Source organism: Typha angustifolia, chromosome 5, assembly GCF_048772165.1.
Source record: "Typha angustifolia cultivar Huaian chromosome 5, ASM4877216v1, whole genome shotgun sequence".
Lineage (NCBI taxonomy): Eukaryota > Viridiplantae > Streptophyta > Magnoliopsida > Poales > Typhaceae > Typha > Typha angustifolia.
Window position 1 is genome coordinate 1,657,402 of NC_133243.1, and position 24,929 is coordinate 1,682,330.

At 36.6% G+C, this 24,929-nt stretch overlaps 1 protein-coding gene across 1 annotated transcript; it reads right to left on the minus strand.

Moving 5' to 3' along the window:
* Positions 1-5,197: 5,197 nt before the first annotated feature.
* LOC140760649 (protein FATTY ACID EXPORT 2, chloroplastic-like) lies at positions 5,198-24,436 on the minus strand. The gene is made up of 3 exons (XM_073097689.1): positions 24,253-24,436; positions 5,786-5,920; positions 5,198-5,680 (listed from the first exon to the last, which is right to left on the minus strand). The coding sequence occupies exons 1-3, from the start codon at positions 24,314-24,316 to the stop codon at positions 5,541-5,543; spliced, it is 339 nt and encodes a 112-aa protein (XP_072953790.1). The 5' UTR covers positions 24,317-24,436; the 3' UTR covers positions 5,198-5,540.
* Between the last annotated feature and the right edge of the window lie 493 nt (positions 24,437-24,929).

Sequence of the window (24,929 nt, forward strand, 5' to 3'; positions counted from 1 at the left end):
TATTAAGCTTTGATAATTATCGATAATTATCGAGTAATAATTATTTTACATATAATTAGTGATTAATAAAGAGTAGAATCACAAAAATTAACTATTATTGGATTTTTTCTAAGCTTATATTTTTATTTATAATTATATATATTTAGCCTTTTATTTTATGTGTATAAAAAGCGAACAACTAGTTTTATCCATATATCCTAACTAACTAGCATTTTATAGTAATAACATATTTATAGTGTCTGAATTACATCTACAATATAATTCGAGTTATATAATAAAATAAAAAGAAGTTATTTTAAATTGAATGAATCATCATATTTTACACAAATAAATTTTAATGGATAAATAACTAATTTCATACTACCAAATATTTTCAGATCTCAAACCCTTTATTTGAGACCACATGGACCCTACTATTGATGAATTATCGCTTAGTTGATGGACGTCAAAAATACCAGTGTCTTCTAATCAGATTTTGAGTAATCTTACCTCCTAGATAGTTTTCTCATATTATGATGTATTATATATTATATATACGTATTTTGTTTTGGTCTCCCAATACGATTATATTATCTTATATAAAGATGATTACAATTAAATATATTTTATAAAGATATGATATGGAAGGTTGCTAATGCATACACTATTCAATACTTTGAAGAAAGAATGAAGGAAATAAAATCTCTCAACCAGGATGCTCATGATTGGATTATGAAAGAAAACCCTAAACATTACACAAGATACATGTTTAGCCAATTGACTAAGTGCAATAGAGTGGCAAGCAATATGAATAAGAATTTTAATAACTCAATTAGAGATATAAGAGACAAATCAATTATAACAATACTTAAGATGATAATGAGACAGATCATAAATAGATATCAAGATAGAATGCAGTTTGGTTTAAAACAACATGGCACCCAAGAATAAGCTAGAGAAAAATAAGGAAAAATATAAAAAGATTTAAAGTTATATATGCTGTAAGAAGAATATTTGAGGTTACTATAACTTTGGGTGCATTTATTGTTGACCTTAGAGAACAAATATATAGTTGTAGAAAATAGGATTTCATAGGTATAGCTTGCCCACATGTAGTTATATCTATATTTTTTTGACATAGGAGAACTAGAAAATTATATCCACGAGTGCTTCTATTTGTCAACTTACATGAGAACATATGATCATATGATAAATCTTGTATCAGATCAAAAGATATGGGACCATTGTAATTATGACCCTATACGATCACTTTTCCTAAGAAAGCAGCGAGCCTAAAAAGGTGAGAAGGAAAGTTATAGATGAGCTAAAAAAATACCCTTAGAGTCAGGAAATATTTTACAACCTTAGGGTATAATAAATACAATCAACATGGATATACTGTAAGGACTTGTGGACAATTGGCAATGAGACAAGTAGTCATTTTTACTTTTTCTTGTACTATCATATTGTTCACTTATTTGCATACTATAATTGCTACTTCTCTGGAATGTAGTGGTCCACTAGTTAGTACTGCATCTGAAAATGTGCCAACAATAAAGAGAAGATGGTTCTTCATCTAGTAAGATTTGCTACTATTCAAACTTTAGTAAACTATTCTTTTTTTACCAATTTCTAATTTTTGGTAAATTATTACTGGTTCAACTTTTTTAGAAGAGCAGAAGAACTAGAAGAATTGGAAATAAAGTATTTTCATCACAGCTAAAAAAACATTACAAGGTTCTTCTACTTCTGCCGCAAAAGAAATTCTTATATTTAGAGTTTCTTCGGTTTTTACTACTTTAGGAGTTCCTTTCACACAAAGTAGCCAGACAGAAATTTAAGACTCATCTTTACTATTTTGTCTAAGTTTGAAAGTGGACTTCTCTGTATTAAGTTAACTATGTTTAAGATTACATCTGTCTGTATTAAGTTAACTCGAGTTATTTTGATCAATCATGAGCATTTTTGGATGGCTCCTATATTTAGAGCCTTATTATATGAAGCTTGTTTTGTGGTTTATTTTCATACACTTGCTTGTCTATGATTGTATTAATTGTTCATGGAATGCTTTAGACTGTATGGGTTATGGTGTATTTATTGCTCATGATAGCAATGCTTTAGATTGTATTGGTTGTGATAGTAATGTTTTAAACTGTATTGGTTGCAATAGCAATGTTTTAGACATATTTACTAATTGTGGTGTATTGGTTGTGGTAGCAACGCATTAGACTATATTAGTTATGGTAGTAATATTTTAGATACTTAATAGTTGTGGTGTACTGGTTGTGATAGCAATGCTTTAGACTGTATTGGTTGTGGTGCATTGGTTGTGATAGCAATAGTTTAAATTTTATTGATTATGATAGCAATGCTTTAAACATTTGCTTATTAGTTGTAATGCCGGTGTATTGGTTATAGGCAAGGAGGGAGGGAAGGAGAGAATAGAACAAAAGCAAATAGAGGGAGAGAACAGGAGGGGGAAGGTTTATCTCAGGCTGATAGGAACAAATTCGGATAATATATTGAAATTTTCTATTATAAACACTACTATTGCTATAGAAGGTGATCAAGTAACTTGACACTATTATTGTAGCAAATTCGGATAATGTAGTGAACTTAGACACTAATGTGCTATATAAGGGATTAGATCATCTTCTAAAGCAATAGTAGTGTTATGCGGTATTTGCGAAGAACAAAGGATTATATACTCACATATAGGAGATCTAATATTTGAAGGTTATTAGTTATTCAGATTCCGACTTTGTTGAATGCTTGAATAATAGAAGATTCACTTCAATCTATGTTTACATGCTAGTAGAAGGAGTTATTACTTGGAAAAGTGTCAAATAGACACTTATAACCACTTTTACCATGGAGGCAAAATTGATAGTTTGCTATGAAGGATCCAACTTATGGCTGTGAAACTTTATCACCATGCTACAAATTATTGATGGTATTAAGAAACCATTGATGATCAATTGTGATAATAAGATTGCTGAGTTATATTTTAAGAACAAACGTAGCTCATCAAAATCTAAATACATTGGCATCAAATTCTTAGCTGTGAAGAAAAGGGTTCAAAGTCTTCATGTGTCAATGAGCATATTAGCACTAATTTTATGATAATTGACCCACTAACAAAGGTTTGCCACCTAAAATGCTTGTAAATATGATCATTGGACATTTTGGGTCATAAAGATGATAAATTGGAAATATGAATGTACGTGCCATATTTTTTATGTAATTTGCATGCTACATATTCATATTTGATCTATGTCATTAATTGCATTAGCATTGTGATTATTAATTTGAATCTACTACAAATATAGTAGCAAAGACCACTTTAATCCTATGCTTATTCTTTTTATAAACTAAATTGTTTAAGAATATTTATATAGTTGAATGATATTTTTTGAGCTCAATATAGTTATCTTTGTCATAAGTATTATCCGATAACATATATAAACCAAATGGAAGATTATTATTAATTTGATAATTAATGGGCTCATATGTTTAATAAAATGCACATAGCCCTGTCATTTATATTAAGCATACTTAAGTGATTTATAAGTTTCAAATTTATTATGAGTTTTAGAAATATAATTAAGTTGATATGATTCCAAATTTGTAGAAGCACATGTCACAATTGATGGGCTTATTATAATAAAGTTTATTGGGTTGTGATTCTATCAATACACAATCAATTTATATTCCCCATTATATTATGAAACTTAAAAAATGTGAAACTCATTCGTTGGAAATTCCTAATCGTCTACTTTGACATCAATGGCAATAACGATTGATTCATATTAGTTTTAATCATTTTTTCAATACCTCTAGAATTTTATCTACATGATTCAAGTGATCCTGTTTCGGATTAAGAAATTTCTTTTCGCTCTCACAAACTTGAATCCTCTTAACACATAAAGACTTGCTTTATTATATATGACTAAACAAGATACCTCAATAAAGAGATAAAAAAAATGTTCCCAAAATATCCCAAGTATGAGGACTACTAAAATAACCTTAGTAATGAGACACCAATTACTAGATGAAATAGCATATCTAAAAATAATAAGTTTAGCACTAATTTTTAACGGGCATTTGACAAGAACATAATATACTAAGAAAGGGTAGAATGAGAGAAATAACAAGCACGCCAACTTTGCTCTTTCCTCAGTAGATGAATCTCTATACCTTCTTGGCTGGAAATCACATTACCAAATCTGAAAATCAAGTCCAATTCACCATGGTTTGTAATACATCTACTCTTTAAAAGGCATATCATGGTGCAATTCACCATGGTTTCTTGCATTATCCTATAAATCAAATGAAGTACTCTGGTTGCCAAGAAGATATCTTTCAAGTACTAAATATATATTCTTCTCTTCCAAGAGTATATCTTGAGAGAAGAAAGCAAATCTTTTACCCTTTTTTTTATCATGTAAAGTCAGAAATACAAATGCAGATATTGCTGAAAAATTTAGGTAAAAGTTACTTTGGCGATCTCACTAATCTTTATATTTGCAGATTTGAGACAGAATATGAGTTCAATTGTATTAGAATCACATTAAAACTTCATAACCATTGTTATATAACAATCCAAAATCTAGTAATCAAATAAGGATCGATCGCATTTAGAAGATGTACACAGAATATAGGAAAAAAAAAGATTTAATGATCAAACTATTCAGTGTCTGTGTTATTGCAGTTTACTGAATAAACTTAACCAGTCCTCAATTAACCTCTTGCTACTTGTTGTTCACTTCTACTTCCTATACTCTGAAATTCTTCCTGTATTTTTTCCATCATTTGCTTGTAGCTCATCCTACTATTCAAAATCCTTTCACCCAAATTGAGAACATCATGCGTTAAAACTTAGTTCCAAGATTAAATTTTCCTTTTTGCATTTTCATCACCTACATCTCAACACTATTGCACTAATTTATTAAGAGTGAAAAGGAAAAGGCATTTTTGCAATTCTGTGAGAGAGAAAAGAATCCTGGTTTGATTCAGTGTATAAAATATGGAAAGTTAAAAGCAAAAGTCAAAATTCAAATCTGGATTGAAGCTAGGAAAGCTAAATCCTATTAGAGGAGATGGCCTTCCAGATCATGAACTTGAGGACCAATGGATAATGGAGCTTCTACTCTTTCTTTTTAGGATTGCAAATATGAATGTAGCAATCATTTCTTATAGGCTAAATGGAACTCTCACATTCTGGAACTATGACCCAATATCACATTACATCCATAAAGTGTGAAACTGTAATACAATTGACTCTTGAGATATATATTAGAACAAAAAAAAAAATAACAGTCTGCAATCTCTTACGCAGTGAATGTAATGTAATGGATGTATAGACACCAAGGATTTGCTTAACTAGATTGTTCCAAATATTGTACAAGACTCGTTGCGTTCTCCTATTGATTTAAGAATCTTTAGCATATCACGAACAGTAAGTAACTCACCACACAAACGAAGCACAGCAGTCCAGACTGCTGGGGACTATTAAGAGTCTTCAGTTACAGAAACACAGATTGTCCAGAGCAAACATTAGTTCAATGCAAGATATGCCAAATTTCGTTAACGTATCCACCAACCATGACCAACGATGCAACAGACACAACACCTGCAGGAAAAATCTTCCCCGACTTCTTAAAGCGAGAGCCCATCACTGCAAGAAGAGCCCCAGATATACCTAGGATATTTTGATAATAATAATAACCGTTACGGAATAAGAAGAGGATCAAATCTTAGAATACTAAGAATGGATGTAGTTAGTAGATGAAAACCCATCACCTACCTAGCCCCACAGACGACGCGAGAACTGGTGTTACAGGAAGTTGTGTGTATACGAAAGACAAGGCCGCAGCTGATATGACTCCGGCTGCTAATGATTTTGCGCTTCCAGCTTTTACATATCCCACAGCGCCACCCACTGTCACAAAATCAATTGACACAAAGTACAAGTTACGAACAAACACTAACAATGTTATTAGCTCATAAGTGTCCAAGCAAGGAAAGCAAGAAGATACAGGGATACAATATCAAGATTGCATTTACTATACAAAGATAGCTGTGATTCTGAACAAGGGTAAACACCTACCATTAATGTCTGAAATGTTGTTTCTTGAGCAATGTGACAACATTTTCTCAGCACTTCAAAATGATTTACATACAAAAAGATCTAGCATCTGAAGATTGCAGTTTATTTACAGCAAAGCATGCAACTTTTCTGTACTGTAAAAGTGGTTGAAAATTTATAACTCAAACAATAGGCTTGTAACTATGTATGTCAATCCAAATTCTAACTGCGGTTGCAGTCTTCACTTCTCCTCAATGAAAACAAAGATAAAGTATGTACTTCTATCGAGTGCAAACATTATTATCATTTCATGGGAGAGAGTCCCTACTCCCAATTCTCAAGTGTAAGAAAGAAAACTGCCAGCATATACATCCTTCTCAACTTTTCTCTTCATGACCTACACAATAAAGCTCCGATAGTTTTCATTAGAAGTTCCTCTGAAACTCTCTTCTGCCCAGAGAGCTCAAAGTTTGGGCATTACATTCCCAGTGAGAAAATATTCTGAAAACTGCTCAGGTTCTGGATAAAGGAGACAACCCCTATTTGCTTTCTAGAAACTACATAGAAAATATGGAAGTGAAGTTCATTAACTAGCATATTATGCGCTAACATCTTAACCATCTTCATCATCTCTTGTATTCTTGGTACTCTGTATGTTCAATAAAGGATCAAATTCCCAATAAGGTAACATGAACTTAGCTTTCTAACATCCAAAACAAAAGGAAAAAAGTTCATTTTTCCCCACTTCAAACAATAGAAAAATGAAATCAGGCCGAACATTCTCGTACTCATAGGAATACTTCTCCATTAATTTCTATTTTTTTTTTCCTTCAAGGTCTTTGTCAAGCCAACCACATCCTTGAGACAAGCCCTAAGGGATGGTCTGGAAGCTAAAGGAATGACAATGTTGAAACTAAAATCATTGGCTTATTGTATTTCACAAGCTCAGCAAGTGAAGTTCCTCTTTTCATTGGATAATAATTTGGCTGTGTTCTCTAGAATAGTCAAATGGTAAGTAAGATGCAAATCAAGAATCCAATAAATAAATCAGGATATGAGAATGGAAATTTCAAATCTACAACCACATCTTTTACATCAGAACGCATAATTTTGATTTGATAAATTACACATTTCCACAGATTTGGTTACCATATATATACATATATGACAGCGACAAATAAAAACAGCTTAGTTTTCAGGCCCAACCATTCTGGGTCAACTCTATTGTTAATACATAATCATATGAAGCACATATGAAACTTCTACAACATTAAGGTAAACTTGCATATCACATACACTACTAATACTACCTGCTAATTCGTCAAATATTAGTATGCCAGTAAAGATAGCACAGAATATTAGGGATCTTAAGTATCCTATCTCACACCTATAGCATGATAACTTCCACTCAAGTGAATGTTATTTAGTCACACTAGTGGCATTATTTCAGGCAAATTATAATCTGTCTAGAATAAATTGAACACTTATGAATATTCAAGACTCAATACTTTCAAATTAAACAACAATAGGGGGTATATCGTATGCTTTATGCAAATATTCTTGCTATTATGTGTGACTTACACCAGCCAGAATTATTAGTTTTGATTCAAGAAAAGCAAAGAGAGCCCAAAAACCCATGACACTCAAAGTATGTAGATCAATTTTAATACTCCCAGAAATATTGATGTCCCCTCATTAATTTCGAAATTCAAATGTGTGAAAAGTGAAAACTAGTGGAGTTATCTCAGCTAATGATATGCTGTGCACATGGATACATGGCTATATTAAACTTCTTTGGTTCAACTACAGTGACTGTTTCTTCCATGCAACTCATAAATGTTAGATTCTTTGTTGAATAAGTGCTATAATGGAATTTTAAATATGCAACCATGTTATGCTACAATGACCTTTCAATCAAAGTAGTCTGAATTTCATGTATGCATCTTCTAAGTTCAAAACACATATAGTTGAATTGATCATTTTCAGTTGTCAAAATAAAGTGGACGTATTGAAAAGAAGAAGAGGTGTACAGATTTTGTGAGAAAAATGGCCACAAGTGCCTCAATAAGTAAATGTATTTAAGTTTATAACCATCCCTCATGAATAAAGATCAGGTAAAAAAGAAGTGAGATTCTTTCGATCAGTAGGATGAGGCAGGCAGCATGAACCCAGTAAAGATCACTTTTTCAGCAAGATAAGAAGTTATATCCAACTTAATCTTGCTTCTGCAGCTCAAAGATGGCCCTAGAAGATAAGAATGCAATAAACATAAGTTCACTACTATCGTTTCACAAGCATAAGTTCAAAATTATGCTTCCAAAGCTCAGGCAACAATACACAGACATCTTTACCAGCCCCAAATGGGAAAAAAAAGAGCATAACAAATCAAAGTTATACACGGTAACATCACTGCACTTAAATAATTATAAGCATCAAATATAAGAAATCTTAGAAAATGGTAATTGATATAAGTCTTTCTTATGCATGATAATTAGATATTTGGATTTACAAATTCATGTCTACCTCTATACCCACAACAATTACCAAAAAGAATCTGAAATTTTTTTGTTGCAAAAGCATCACTCAGTTGACCAAAATCATGATCTTTAAACTTTATCTTGGATATCTGTAATGATCTAAAAAATTGTCCAACTAAAAAGTTCCAGAGCACCATAATTTGGAATGCCCAAGGGTCACCTGAGGCAAATCTCTAGAGCAACTTAGAAAGGAAAAGCTTGATTACGATCATAGTAGTATTTGGAAAGACAGAGCATTCCTACTGCAGCAAATTCTTTTCATTGAGTAACGAAGATCATCCATTGCAGGATAATGGTGAAAATTCTTAAGATTGAAGAAATTTTCAAATGAACATGCAAGTTCAGGTCTACCTACTCAAATAAATATAAGGAAGTTGATGGGAAGAGATGAAGATCCATGCTTTTTGAGAACTTATCTGCTTGGGTGTGATTATCTAATACATGTCTATATGCTCAAAGAACTGATCTGGAAGAAACAAGAGTTTGATTTAGAGGGTAAGATTGTCTACTTCTCCAGAATTTGTTATGTATGATGTCGTAAGACTTAAAATTAAGCCTCAGTAGATTGGTTTTAAACAATTTCATTTCAATAAGATGTCAAGTTAATGCCCAAATTAGCAAAGTTTGTAAAATTGTCCCATAATATAAGCCCGTCAGCCAATAAAGGCACAGACGAATAGAATGAATTCTTCAAAATGCCTATTACCACCGACTAAAGCAGCATGACCCAGTGTCAGCTCCAGAGATATAGACACATACATCCTCTTATTCCTACTTTATTTTACTGCTGACTTTGGGATGATTTGGCTCCTATGAGGTGTACCAAGGACTTGGGGAAGATAATAATTAGAGATAGTAGATTTGTACTCGGAGAAGGCTGAAGAATACTTCATAATCCACATGAAAGCAGTCATCGAGCCATTTTCTTCAGTAGGGCTGGACTAAGCTTGTGAGTATATTGACAATAACATTGAGCAACGATGGCCGTGCCACAAGCACGGACCGTGCCGACCACCGGCCATGTAAGAGAATGAGAGAAAGAGGTAAGGGATACTCACCTTTGCCATTGTAGTCGCCGTCGCCATCGCCATCGCTCACCGATTGCCGTTGCTTGCCACCCGCTTCGTGCCCTAGCCCCCAAGAGAGAAGAGAGATCGAGAGAGAGAGAGAGAGAGAGAGAGAGAGAGCGGTAGGCTCTCTTTCTCGGTATCTCTGTCTCGATCTCTTTTCACTCTCAGGGGCTAGGGCATGAAGCGATCGGCGGGCGGCGATCGGCGGGCGGTGGGCGGCGATCGGCGATCGGCGGGCGGTGGGCGGCGATCGGCGATCGGCGGGCGGTGGGCGGTGATCGGCGAGCGGCGGGTGGCGGGCGGTGGGGGACGATCGGCGATCGACGGGCGGCGATCAGCGATTGGCGACGAGGTCAATGGTGAGCGGCGATGCATTAGGAGGGGTGTCGTGCTGCACCCTCGTGCCACGTGTTGGTACGCCACCGGCACGGCCATCCTTGATATTGAGAATGCTGTTTTATTTGTTCAGTTGACCTACTATTTTATCTTAAAGGTTTGATAAAAGTTACCATCTTTCCAGCTATTAGTTGTTCTTGTTATAATCTCAAGAATCAAGCTAGAAAAAGATAGAAATAAATAAAGTACATTCAACTTTTTTGTGCTTTTGAGGTTTTCCCAGATCCCAACATATACCAAAAGGTAGCAATAGGGTCAATTTATGTAGGTTTGTGATGGATTGGCTATACACCATGAAGTCTGACTTGCCAATTTTATCAAAGCCTATTCAATAAATTGGTTGATGCTTTTTTTCTATTTTTGTTATCTAAACCTTGATTTTTTTTCTCACCTCTTCAAATTGAGTACTCGTCTTTCTTATTATTATCAAACACAAAACCCTATTAATATTCTTTGTGCTTCAAACACTATCTACGATAAGGAGTTAAAGTGACCTTAATCATCATTCTTTTGTCATACTCCTAGAGTCATCTTGATGGAAATTCCCATATTCTTCTGTCAGGTTAATAATTAGGGAATTTTATAATTTACACCTTATGTTTTGCTCCTATTATTATAAATACACTACCATATGGTATTTATCAAGGATGGTTGTGTAGGCACAGTACCGACATGTAGAATAAGGGATTGCTCTGATGGATTTGATTATCCGCTAATGCATGATGGATGGACTACACAAAATAGAAAAAATATAATTAACTTCTTAGAGTACTCAGAATAGAGATAGTATTTTTGAAGTATATGGATGCTATTGCTCATCTAAAAAATGCATATTTTATTTTTAGGTTAATGGATGATGCAATAGAAGAGAGGTGAAAAAATAATTATCTAGGTGGTTACTAATAATTAGGCAATTCTTATGTTGAGAAAGAATCTATATTGGACGTCACGTGTCACACATTTTCTTGATCTCATATTGAAGGATTTGCCAAAAATGTTGAAATTGAAAAAGCCTGAGGATGACAAATTTTATATATAACTATAGCTAAGTTCTTCATTTACTTAGGCAAATGGTTGGTAGTAGAGAAATAATCAAACCAGCATCACTAGATTAGTAGATTCAGTATTCATAGCTTTGGAGAGCACCTATCTTATTGATACGTTACAAAAGCCTCCACTTGAATCACTTGATTCCTCTTTACCGATAAAAGCTCGTACTCGATAAAATTAGTTGTTTCAAGCATAGGAAAAAATAAATGGTTCAAGTTGAATAATTTTGCATGAAAATTAAGACAAACTATTAAAGATGATTAGGTAACTCTAACTAGAGAGATGTTACCCATTGCAACAAATTTGAGAACTTCGAGACGAAGGCGGTACAAAGGCAATGGAGTTACTACGAGAGTGAATAGTGGAACAGCAATAATGGCCGCGTCAAATGGTTGCAGAGGACGGAGTAGGCAAAATTGACGACAGAGAACTAGGAGCAACAATAGAGGGAGAACAAAGACTAGGGGTCTTGGTAGTGGAATTGGCAATGATGATAATGACACTGAGGAGGAAGCAGTGGCGATAGCGGCCAAAAGGAAGCAGTGGCAATAGGTGGGGAAACACGGTGGCAACGACAGTTGTAAAAAGAAGGATGCAACAATGAAGGAGAAACAACGACTAAGAATAATCTCTAACGATGATGATGGTGAAGAGGCAATGGCAACAATGGCAGTAACGAGGCAATAGCAAGGATAGTGATAATTAGGCAGAGGTGTGGTGGAGAAGACGATAGCGACATCAACAAAGATGAAATAGCAATGCCAATGAAAAAATGACATGGTGGTGCTAAAGCCAAAGACGACGCTGGTGTCAGGAATGATAGTATGTGGCAGAAATAGTGGCGACAATGGATGAGAAGGCAATAGTGGCTAGGGTTTTCCAATGGTAGGGGAGGCTTGAGCCAAAAAAAGAGGATTAAAGGCTAATGAGTCAGATTGGTCGAGTTAGTTTAGGTTTGCACTAGCTGGCTCAAATTAAGTTGGGTCATGTGAGGGAAAAAGGGAAAATAAAGGTTAAGGGGCTAAGGAGTTTGATGGTTTGCAAAGAGGTTTGGCTTAAGTGGGGTTTGGGTTAAAAAATAGGATCTAGGTTTAAGTGGATTTGGGAGGAAAAAGGTTAACTCAAAATTTGGATAAGTTTTGGTAGTTTTGGTAAGGTAGGATTTATATTTAATAAGGAATAATAAAAGAGATAGAGGTTACTAAGAATGATACGAAAAAAGAGGCTAAATTTGTTGAGATGGCATAAAAACAAATCTCCTAAATTATTCAAAAATTTTGAGATAAAATGTTAAGGATAAGAATTTTCAATTTTCAATCAATTCTTTTCAAACAAACAATCTCCATTTTACATTTTTACTTTGCTACAGTGGTGAAGGTGGAAGACGATGAAGGTCTTGACAACGGTGACAATGGAGGAGCGGGAGAAGATGGTTGTCGAATCTCGCTTCGTGGTTCGATGGTGACGACAAGGTCTTCTTGTCCAATGAGAGGCTTGCGATAGAGTAGGATCTTCGTCTTTGATACTAATTTTGTAAAATGATGATAGGCAAAGAATAAAAAAAACAAACCAGTGGAATCCATCAATAGTGTTGGATCCACCAACGAAACAAGAAAATAGAAGATCTCAAAGTCAGAAAACATTCACTAACCTCAATAATAAACATTCATTATTTTTTACTATAACATATGTAAGATTAAATGTAAAAAAAATAAATATTAATAAACCAATATTTTACAAAATTAAAATATATTCAAATTCCATTCAAGCATTGCATATTTATCTCCCTAGCATTGCATTGCATATTTCTCTCTAGCATTACATTTAATCATTGCATATCTATCACCCTATTATTGCATTGAATTGCATATTTATCTTTCTAGCATTGCATTCAAGCGTTGCATATCTATATTTATAGCATTGCATTGCATATCTATCTTCCTAATATTGCATTGTATTACTTATCTATTTTGTAGCATTCTATTGCATTGCATATTTACTTCTCTAGCATTGCATTGCATATTAATATTAAATATTATATACTTAAATATAAATAGAAGTATAATAAAATTCTTAATAATAACGTATTTAATTGATATGATAATTTTTTTCTAAATTACATTATTGTTAAAATAACTTTTATATGTACTAATAACATTAAAATTATAATATTAATAAAATAATGTTTTATCAAATTAAATGTTAACTCCTAGATAAAATAATATACTTACTATTTAAACTATGTATTAACCAAATTAAATCTTTTTTTAATAGTAAATCAAAATTTTGGGAAAAATTTAATATAATATTATTAAAAATCTCATGTTTTAAGCTAAACTAGAACATATGAAAGTGTAACTATTTTAATATTATTAATAATCTCATTTTGCAAAGATTATTAAAAATTTCTATAATAATATTTAAAATATTATTTTCGACTATAAAATATGTACGATTAAATGTAAAAAATATAAATATCAATAAACTAACATTTTATAAAATTAAAATAAATTTAAATTGTATTGCATTGCATATTTATGATACACTTAGTTATAATCTTTTCTTATTGCATTAGGTGTTTATTTTCATTAAAATAAAATTCTTGTAGATCACGTTCAAACGCAAAAGGGTCACATTCGAACGCCCTTGTGAATGCCTGCATCAGGTTCGCAAATACAGAGAACGCATATTGTGCGTTCGAACGCGGTCGGACGAGTTCGAATGCCCGTGTTTGAACGCCTGTATCGCGTTCGCACATCTAGAGATGAAGCTTTTTGAGTGCATTCAAACACGATCGGGCGTGTTCGAACGCGATCGACGGGAATCCTCTAGAATTAGGGTTTCATATTGTTTTAGGACTTGTTGGCTAGCCTCTATAAATATGTGGATGGCAGTTAACTTTATTATGCTATTGGATTATTGATTTATTGCTTCCTATCTTCTCTCTAGACTTCTCCCTCCTCCCTCTTCACCATCCTTCCACCTCTACCGTTGGCAAGATTTCTTCTAACTTCTAATCTTCCTCGACTGTCGGGTCACCCCTCTTCTTTAGGATCTCAACCACTTCGTTTCCTTCGTCTACTTTCCTTAATCACATCCATAATCCACCTTCATTTCCATACCCATCCATAACCCTAACATACACTCCACCCTTCACCACCACCATCACCCACGTTATTCCGTATTTTCGTCCCTTCTATAATTCGAATCTTCAAAGGGCGTAAATACGAAAGTTGTAGATTAGGAAGTTACGAATTTAACGCAATTGGTTTCATAACTTTCTAACTACCGAAGAATATCTGACGAATATTTCCCATGGTTGCGCGGACTGATTTCTGTAATACATTCAGATCTTGAAGAAATCTTAGCGTAGCCTATGGATGAACTTAGGGGCATGTTCCAAACATTGTTGCATAGAGTTGACAACATTCAAAAGGATCACAATGAATTCAAGAAATATGTCGTGAATCGATTAGGTTTATCATCTCCTTGATGACGAATGGAGTTTCAAGAAGGACCAGCGGTGGGACCTCATCGAACCGATACCCCACAGGTCCAAATGCGTCATATGAGTGTCAATAATCCCCTCCTACCTATGCCTTCACATCATCCCCCACCTCTGTTACAAAACCCAAGATCGGTCATGGTGGAACCCAAAAGGTGTGCAGCATCGATACGCTTCATCGATGAGGAGGTTGGCACTATGAGGATGAGGTTGATCCCTATGGAGATGGTGATAGACGTGCTCAAGAATTTAGAGAAGGTGGTCAACATGCACAAAAGTTTAGACCTGAACCAAGGATCTTTCACGAACCCGACAATGCTATTCGGGGGAGAACTGTACGTTTGGACTTTCCAAAATTCCAAGACGGTGATCCAACGGATTGGGTGTTTCAAATTAAACAACATTTTGATTGTCAAGGTACAGCGGAAAATGCAAAAGTCCAAATGGCAAGCTTTCACCTCCAATGAACGACATTGGATTAGTATAGATCGATTATTCGTGGTAGTGAATTTATCAGATGGGCTGATTTTTGTACGAGGATCACACACAAATTTGGGACAGCGACATATGAAGATTTTGCTGCCACATTAAGCAAGATGGTTCAGAGAACGACCATATCGGAGTATCAAGCTGAGTTTGAAAGAGTTAGTAGTCATTGTGAGCCACCATGGTCCGAACGAACATTGATGAATACATTTATATCAAGGCTGTGAGAGAAGATACAAGCGGATGTTTGTGCTCTATGTCCTACTACTTTTGAGAAGGCCGTAAAGATGGAACAAAAGGATAAGACTCTAAAAATGGCAGCGAAAACCAATTGGGGCAACCGAGATGGGCGGTTTGCACCTAGAACGCCGGCTGTAAATTCTGCGATTTTAAAAACAGCGGCTGCGAGTATTAGACCACGACCACCTTTGAGATCTTTTGATGTTAGGGGAGGCACAAGACCCCCCGTTCGAACTCTCACACCTATCCAGGTGAAGAAGCGAAGGGCAAAGGGCCTTTACTTTCGATGTGATGAGCGTTTCATCCCCGGTCATCGATGTTCTAAACCGATTGGGAGTGTAATGCTTATCGATGTTCTTGAGGATGATGAGGATGTTAATGATGGAGAGTGTCCAGAGGAGGTCCATGAGGAGACCATTGAGGAGGGCGTGGAAGAAAATATCCCAGCTAAAATATCGATGCATGCATATTCGAGTACTTCCGTGCCGAGGACGTTACGAGTGGACGGACTCTTTAGAAGACATTGTGTGCACATCCTCATCAATTCGGGGAGTATACACAACTTTCTAGACGAGAGATTAGTGAGGAGATTGGGTTTGGATGCCGAACCAACTATGGGGTTTGACGTTGCTATTGGAGACGACACAAAGCTTAGGGCGGAAAGCTTACGTCGCCGGGTCAATATACGGGTGTAAGGACACGACATCATTGTGGACTTGTATTCGTTGGCACTGCAAGGAGCGAACATTGTCCTTGGTGCTCAGTGGTTACAGAGTTTGGGATCCGTCACATTTGATTTTCGAAGCATGTGGATGAAATATAAACAAGGAAATAAAGATGTGCGGCTTGATGGCATTCAGTCTTCGTCGATTCCTACATGCAGCTTATGGTGGGGCTGCCTTGTGCGTATGATTTGGCTTACTTCTTCAGTTAGGACCAGTAAGAGAGGAGCCTCAAACGAGTTCAGGTACTACTATTGAATTGTCTAATTTATTAGATAACTTTTTTAGACTATTTCAGGAGCCGCAGGAGTTGCCACCGAGGAGAACGACGGACCATCGCATAGAGATTGTACCCGGGGATGCACCGACGAACGTGAGGCCACATCGGTCTTCACATGTGCAAAAAGAAGTTATTTCAAAGATGGTTGCCGAGATGTTAGAGCAAGGCCTCATTCAACCAAGTCATAGCTCATACTCATCTCCCATGCTAGTGGTGCGAAAAAGGACGGGACATGGCATTTTTGTATCGACTATCGGGCATTAAACGCCATTACTGTCAAAGACCGGTATCCTATTCCGGTTATCGAGGAGTTGCTGGACGAGCTTGCAGGGGCAACTATATTTAGCAAGCTTGACTTAAGGGCCGGGTATCATCAAATTAGAGTTCACCAGGCGAATGTGCACAAAACTGCATTTCGAACTCCGGACGGACATTACGAGTTCCGAGTGATGCCTTTTGGTCACACCAATACTCTAGTTACCTTTCAAGACCTCATGAATGATATATTTCGACCTTTATTGCGAAGATATGTCTTGGTATTTTTTGACGATATTTTGGTGTATAGCAGGACTGAATTGGAGCATTGGCGGCATTTGGAGGACGTGTTGAATTTGTTGAAGTAAAACCAATTGAAGATCAAGAAGTCCAAGTGCCTATGGGGAGTATCACAAGTGGAGTATTTAGGCCACATCATTTCAGCGGATGGTGTAGCGGCGGATCCTCAAAAGGTTGCATGTATGACCGCTTGGCCTATTTCTACTACTACCACTGGATTGAGAGGATTTTTGGAGCTGACCAGATATTATCGCCGATTCATCGCCGAATATGACAAGATCGCTGCTCCTCTCACTTCTTTACTGAAGGACTCTTTTAGATGGACGGGTGAAGCCACTTCAGCCTTTAAAAAATTGAAAACAGCAATGACGACGACACCCATTTTAGCGCTACCGGACTTCACTAAAAAATTTATTGTGAAATGTGATGCGTCAGGTGTTGGCATAAGAGCTGTACTAATGCAATAAAGACGTCTCATTGCCTATCTTAGCAAGGCTTTATTACAAAAATCTCAGCAATTATCGACTTATGAGAAAGAGATGTTGGCAATTCTGCATGCGGTGACAAAGTGGAGGCTTTATTTGATCGGTAGGCGATTCATTATTTGAACCGATCAAAGGAGCCTTCCATACTTTATGGGACAGCGTATACACACTCTAGCACAACAAAGATGGGTCACAAAATTGCTGGGGTATGATTATAAAATACAATACAAGAAGGGAACTGAAAATAGAGTGGCTGATGTACTATCGCGCCAACCCGATACCGCCGAGCTTGCAGCCTATTCTTCTCCTACCTTTCCTTTCCTTGATGAGCTGAGGTATGCATGTATATCTGACCCCGATATTTTGAGATTGTCGTAGGAGGTGATGGATGATCCGGAGCGCCATCCAGAGTTGGAGAATCGAGGCGGTTTGCTGCTGGACCGCGGATGCATTCGGGTGTTGAAACGTATTGGTTCGGTTACATATCGTTCGGAGCTGCCGGAGGGGTCGAAAGTACATCTTGTCTTCCATGTTTCATTGCTGAGGGAGCGCATTGGTGATCATGAGGACGTTGGATCAATTCTACCGAAGCCATTGGAGGAGATAAAGATTGTAAAGCCAGTTCGTGTACTTGCTAGGCACCGACGACGACATGGTACGAGATTGGAGATGAAGATTCTAGTTGAGTGGTTTTGCAAGCCATCTGATGAGGCGACATGGGAATTGGAGACTGATATCTTGGAGCGTTTCCCCTACTTTTCACCTTGAGGGTAAGGTGGGGGAAGCGTGGTGGGCTGATACACTTAGTTAGGATCTTTTCTTATTGCATTAGGTGTTTATTTTTATTAAAATAAAATTCCTATAGATCGCGTTTGAATGCAAGAGGGGTCGCATTCGAACACCCTTGTGAATGCCTGCATCAGGTTCGTAAATACAGAAAACGCATATTGTATGTTCGAACGCGGTCGGGTGAGTTCAAATGTCTGTATCGCATTCGCACATCCAGAGATGGAGCTTTTTAAGTGCGTTCGAACGCGATCGGGTGCGTTCGAACATGATCGATGGGAATCCTCTAGAATTAGGGTTTCATATTATTTTAAGACTTGTTGGCTAGCCTCTATAAATATGTGGATAGTAGCCAACTTCATTATGCTATTGGATTATTGATTTTTTGCCTCCTATCTTCTCTCTAGACTTCTCCCTCCTCCCACTTCACCATCCTTCCACCTCTACCGTTAGCAAGGTTTTTCGTAATTTATAATCTTCCTCGACTGTTGAGTCACCTCTCTTCTTTGGGATCTCGACCACTTCGTTCCCTTCGTCTACTTCCTATATAATCACATCCACAATCCACCTTCATCTCCATACCCATCCATAACCCTAAGATCTGCTCCACTCATCACCACCATCATCACCCAGGTTATTCTGTGTTTTCGTCCCTTCTACAGTTCGAATCTTCGAAGGGCGTAAATACGAAAGTTGTAGATCAGGAAGTTACAGATCTAACACAATTAGTTTCGTAATTTTTTGACTACCAGAGAATATCTGACAAATATTTTCCCACGATTGCGCGGACTGTTTCCTGCAATAAATTCAGATCTTAAAAGAATTGTTCCGTAGCCGATCTTTTGATACAAGATCCTATTAATTTGGTATCAGAGATCATCAATTTGGTATCAGAGCTTATCAATTTATCTCCCTATCATTGTATTTAACTATTACATATCTATCTCCTTAACATTGTATTTCATCGCATTGCATATCTATCTCTCTACATTGCATATATAATGATTTAACCTAGCATATGTAACGCCTTAACCTAGCATTGCATACATAACATCTTAGCCTAGCATTACATATGTAACTCCAAGCATTACGTACACAAAATATATTAATTTATTTATCATATATTCCATTAATCTACTTTAAATCAAATCGAAGGACATTTTAGTAATTTTTCTTCTTTACCTTCACTTTATATCACATCAAATATAAGCATTATTACACCCTCATTTCAGAATACAAGTAAACATAAGAATAGCTATTCCTAGAATAAAATCATCATTTTAAAAATAACAAATTAAGATTTGATATTCTTATTCCTCTCTATTATAGATGTGAAAAGACCTCAGAATTGTTCCTATGTCACCACATGCCACGGTTTCTCAATTCATAGAAGCATTTGCATATCATATTCATTCATTACATCAAGTAATTAATTAGCAAGCGAATCGAAACTAGTAATCTTCAATATAAACTACAGGTCGATTTATATAGACAAGCTAAGACATTTTAAATCAGGTTATTAAAATTATTTATTTTACATCAGATACTTCTTCAGTATCAGGGCAATATCGATATCCAAAACTGGTGTAGAGGCCTAAATAAAGTATTTATGCTTCAAAGGGAATTTCATATTAGAGATTATGTCATAGTTCATTGGTACGTTGCAACGTCGGATATTTACCAATATGTCCTATTTTAACCTTCTTCCACTATTTTATTTTACATCTTTTCATTCCGACCTTCGATTTAGGTGAAATCAAAACCACTAAAATCCTATCTTTCGAGGCTACCACTATATAAATTTTCATAAATTTCATACTTCCAAATCATTCCAGATCTAGTTTGTAACATTGATATTAAAGCAGACGTTTCTCAAACAATGATTATCACGTGATGATCAAAGATAAACGAGGAAGGAGCGAGTTTCTCAAACATGGAGGACCAAGAACTCATCGCCTGTGAGAGTTTCTTCGGCCCCCTTCCACCACCAACAACCGCCAACGACAAGTCACTGGCATGGGCGAAGACTTTATTCAAAGAACTTTCGGCCAAATTGAAAGATAACTCAAAGGAGATACAAACGGCTATCAAGGACTCGATCTAGGCCTTAACGGCGGTTCTCCTAGCCCAACATGGCCAACTGACGCCATCGGCCACACCTAAACCAACCCCTCGCAGCGAGGAAACTTCAAATCATGAGGGAGGTGGAGAGGAGACCTAAACAATGGAAACCCCTTCAGCCCTACAGACCAATCCCACCACAGCTGTGACCCCGAAGAAGCCCTTAGAGATGGCCCCGATGCCATCTTCCTCAGCCACGGTGGAAGATAGGGCCTAAAACCCCATTTTTCCACTGGCGGCGATCCAGGTGCTCCTGGCCCAAATGGCCACGTCCTATCCCTTCCACGGAATCCCTGCACCCAAGGATGACAGGCGCAGCAAATGACCGGAAGACTGTCGTTGACATTCATTCTTGTTGTAGTGAAACCGTAGCTCGTGGTCGCTATTTTGGCCCTTTCGTAGCCACCAGTGGCCATGGTTTATTCCCCCAGCACGACTGTCATCCGGTGGTAGCCACCTCAACCGTCGGAGACTGTCGCGTGGCCGAACCCGACGGCCAAGCTCGCAACGATATCACCCGAGCCAAACCATGTCAGGGTGGCTTTGCCGGGGGTCTCCGTCGCCTCTACTCCATTGCAGTGGGGCCATGGCCACTAACCGCAACCACCGAGAGTCGGGGGACCCATCGGCGACGAGCCATGGCTACCACTACCGCAACCTGAGCCTGAGCTCGATAATTGGCTTCCATAATCGCTCCGCCGACGCAAAGGTCACATGAATGTTAATTTCCAGTGACACACTACCTAACTCAGTTATCGTCAGCACCCATGCAGCCCATAACAGCGTCCGTAGGCCAAGAATTCTTTTTAGCCCTAGGGTTAGGATTTTGGCTATAGGATGGAAAAAATGAAGTGCACATGTCTTGAGGCGTGCTGAAGTTTTTCAATCTAGCTCGACCACCTAACGTTAACCAATTGGAAACCCATGAGCTTGACTTAGGGCTCGAGAACAAGCCCAAGGATAACTGATTGAGCCGAACCCGTGGGCACACAAGCACGACATGAACCAAAAAGTCCAGCTTGCGTACTAGTCACATTGAGGACAAGGTGTCGGAAGCATGGTGGATTAATACGATCCAAATTTAATAGGACTGAATCACAGGGACATTGGGCTCAATGGATCGAGCCTATTTATCTTTTAATTGGTTCATATTTGTGTAAGCCCTTAAAACAAGTCTAATTAAATTATGTAAGTCACTAAAGCAAATCTTAGTTCGAGTCGTGAAAACCATAGTTTCCAGAATCAGGATCGGGTACCGAAAAGGTTCGGCCTGTACAGGTGCAAGCAGCCACCTACAGCAGGCAGCTGTCAGCTGCTGCTGACAGCAGCAGCTAGAGAGAGAGAGAGGAAGAGAGAGGAAGAGAGAGGGGAAGAGGAAGAGAGAGTGAGGGAGAGAGAGAGGAAGAGAAAAGGGAAGAGGAAGAGAGAGTGAGGGAGAGAGAGAGAGAGAGAGAGAGAGAGAGAGATAGAGAGAGAGAGAGAGAGAAAGGAAGAGAGAGTGAGGGAGAGGGAAAGATAAAAAAAAAGGGTGAGAGAGAGAGGGAAAAAGGAAGGGAGAGTGAGGGAGAGGGAAAGATAAAAAAAAAGAGGGTGAGAGAGGAGAGAAAGATAGAAAAAAAAGAGAGTGTGGGAGAGAATGGATACTTCAGACTAATAGTTAGAGGGATAGGAAAGAAGAGAGGGAGGAAGAGAGATTTTTTACTTTTTAGGCTTTATATGTGAGTAATTATTATTTCTTATTTTCTTATGATTTTTTTTAAATTTTTAGAAATTTCTCAACATTTTTAATAATATTTAGAATTTTATTTAATTAAAATAGTCCGATCCGATACAGGCGGCCAATACGTATCGTTTTTCCGGACGGCTGATCTTGATCCCGATACCGATTTTTGGAACCTTGGTAAAAACTTTTAGAGCTAGTCTTAGTAGGACTCATTATACATGACCTCTATATATAGAGGGACTAGGCTTCTTTGATTAACAATCCAAGCATTAAGAATTATTGAGTTTAGTTATTTTATTATTAACACATTTATCATTTTATCGTAATCGTTAGATTGCATTTATCTTCATAGGAGTAAATCGTAACCATAGAACCCTTCTAAGCACCCAAACCCTAACCACCATCCTCCACCACCATTCACCCTATTTTACAGCCGTTCATCACCACTATTGGCAATCTGCTACCTTCCGACAACCGCCGTAATATTGGATATTACCAATCTATCCCATTCTGACATTCCACCATTATTTTATTTTATATCTTTTCATCCCTACCTTCGATTTAGGTGTAATAAAAATCATTAGAACCCTAACTTCCGAGACTATCACCATATAAATTTTCATAACTTTTTTACATCCAAATCGTTCCAAATCTAGTTCGTAACATTCATGTCAGACCTGAATAGTTTTTTACTAGAACTACAAGGACCTTGCAAGCTCTCCTACCCTAGAATTGGTGCGAACACCATATTGGAAAAATCATGTATTTGAACAATGAATTTTATATGAACTTTGAGCCAAAATTTAAGTGGGGTCTACACATTATTAGTAATGGATTAATAATGAAATTGAAAAAGTTACTAGAGTAATTTAATATTATATACTCACTTATTCAAATCCATTAAGAGAAGAGAATAGATATTGGCTTTAATATCGCTATCACAACCATGGAAAATAAATAGAAGTGAGTGTAATACTTCATTTACATTGATTATTTGAAAAATTGTTGGTAGAATATATAAAGTGCCAAGTTGCTCATTGGAACGAAATGACGCATCTAGTCATGAAATGGCACATCGTTTCACATGAAGGATACACCTCTTTAGATCAAAATCGAACAACAAAATCCTATCTAACAAAAAATATAAAAATGTTGGACTTAACCTGCGCACCAACCAAACCGAACCGAGCTAAGCCTGGCCAGGCGGCACGCATCGATACCCCTTAGAGCCCAAAGATTCATGAGCAATTTGGTACTTTATATACTTTACTAATATTTCTCAAATAGGCAATATAGTACTAAACTCACTTTTCTTTATTTTTTATTACCATGATAGTCACTTTAAACCAATTTTCATTCACTTCTCTTCATGGATTTGCATAAGTGAATGCATGACATTAAAGTACTCTTTGAGCTCTTTCAATTCCACTATTAATCCATTATTAATAATGTGTGAACCCATTTAAATTTTAGCTCAAAGTTATATAAAATTCGACATTCAAATACATAATTTTTCCAACGCACCATACCTAGATCATTGATCAGACATCATGAAAGAGAGACTTTAAGGGTAGTTTAGTCTTTCCATGTTAAGGTATTTCAGTTTTTTTGTCTTTTTAGGGTTTGCCTATAAAAAAGGTTGATTATCTTCTTATTTGAGGTTAATGAATGTTTTGAGATTTGAGATCATCTATGTTACGTTGGTAAATTCCAACACCTCGTTAATAGATTCAAGGGCTTCTTTCTCATTGGTGGATTCAAATATCCCATAGGTGGATTTGGGGGTTTGCTACTTTATTTTTTCTTAGATCATAGTCCTGCATCAATTTCTTATGTAAGATAGATAGTTACAACTCTGAAATTACCAATTGAAATATACCTCATACATATCCGGAACTATTACCACAAGATCTAAGTTAATCGACAATTAAGCATATGATCTCTAGACATAAACTTAGGTCCCCATAGTTATGGACAATACAATGTTGACATCTAGAAATAAACCCAACTAAAAAGTTTTACTGCAGCAAAATTTTGAAATGCAAGTATATAAAGCCCCTAATAGACCAAATAAACTCATTAGATTGGTTCTAAACGATTTTATTTCCGCTATTATGCGAACTCCATGCCCTAATTAGCAGAACTAGCAAAGATCTATCAGATAAAGAGAAGTTAATCACCTAAAGTAAGACGCAGAAGAAGAAGAAGAAGAAGAAAACGCATTCTTACCACCGACGAGAGCAGCATAAGCCAGCGTCAGCTTCTGCGATATAGACAAATGATCATCGCCCATCTCCTCTTTATCCGACTTTATCACACCGGAGATCTAAGACACGGCAGCAATGACAAGTAATCGAGGGAGTTGATTTTGGATTCGGAGGGAGACGAGAGTTGTACTCATTATATGTTGTGAAAGAGGTCGTGGAAGCCATTTCTTCTGCTGTGGCATCTTGGGGGGACCCACGGGTTTAGAAACTTCGGACTTCTGTAGAAGACACTGGAAACGAGAAGCGTTTCGTTTTTATTTTTATTTTTATTTTTATTACTCCTCTTTTTTATACTAGTATTAGGGAAAGTTTCGAATAACACTCTATATTTATTTATTTTATGATTAATACCCATTTTTGAGGTTTTCGAAGAAAGTTAAGGATAAAATAGTCATTTAATATTTATCATTAATGATGTTAGGAAATAGAGATTTATCATAATTTAGGGAGTCATGTGCACTAAAAAGAAAGACTGTGCACGTGGAAGAATCAGCGCTTTTGTTGCATGTATATCCTCCCTAATTAATATTAAGGAAAGTTCCAAACAACACATTATATTTTAGTGATTTTCTAATTTAATACCTTGTCTTTGAGGTAATTGTAAATTAACTCTTCCTCAATGCCTATAAATTTCTTCTC

What these genes read in the sequence shown, in the direction of transcription:
- LOC140760649 (XM_073097689.1), bottom strand. Translation starts at nt 24,316, where the DNA reads ATGGGCGATGATCATTTGTCTATATCGCAGAAGCTGACGCTGGCTTAT. An exon ending in TTATGCTGCTCTCGTCGGTG is followed by an intron (nt 5,921 to 24,252) that starts GTAAGAATGCGT and finishes ATTTTGTGACAG; the next exon opens with TGGGTGGCGCTGTGGGATAT. An exon ending in CGCGTCGTCTGTGGGGCTAG is followed by an intron (nt 5,681 to 5,785) that starts GTAGGTGATGGG and finishes AAAATATCCTAG; the next exon opens with GTATATCTGGGGCTCTTCTT.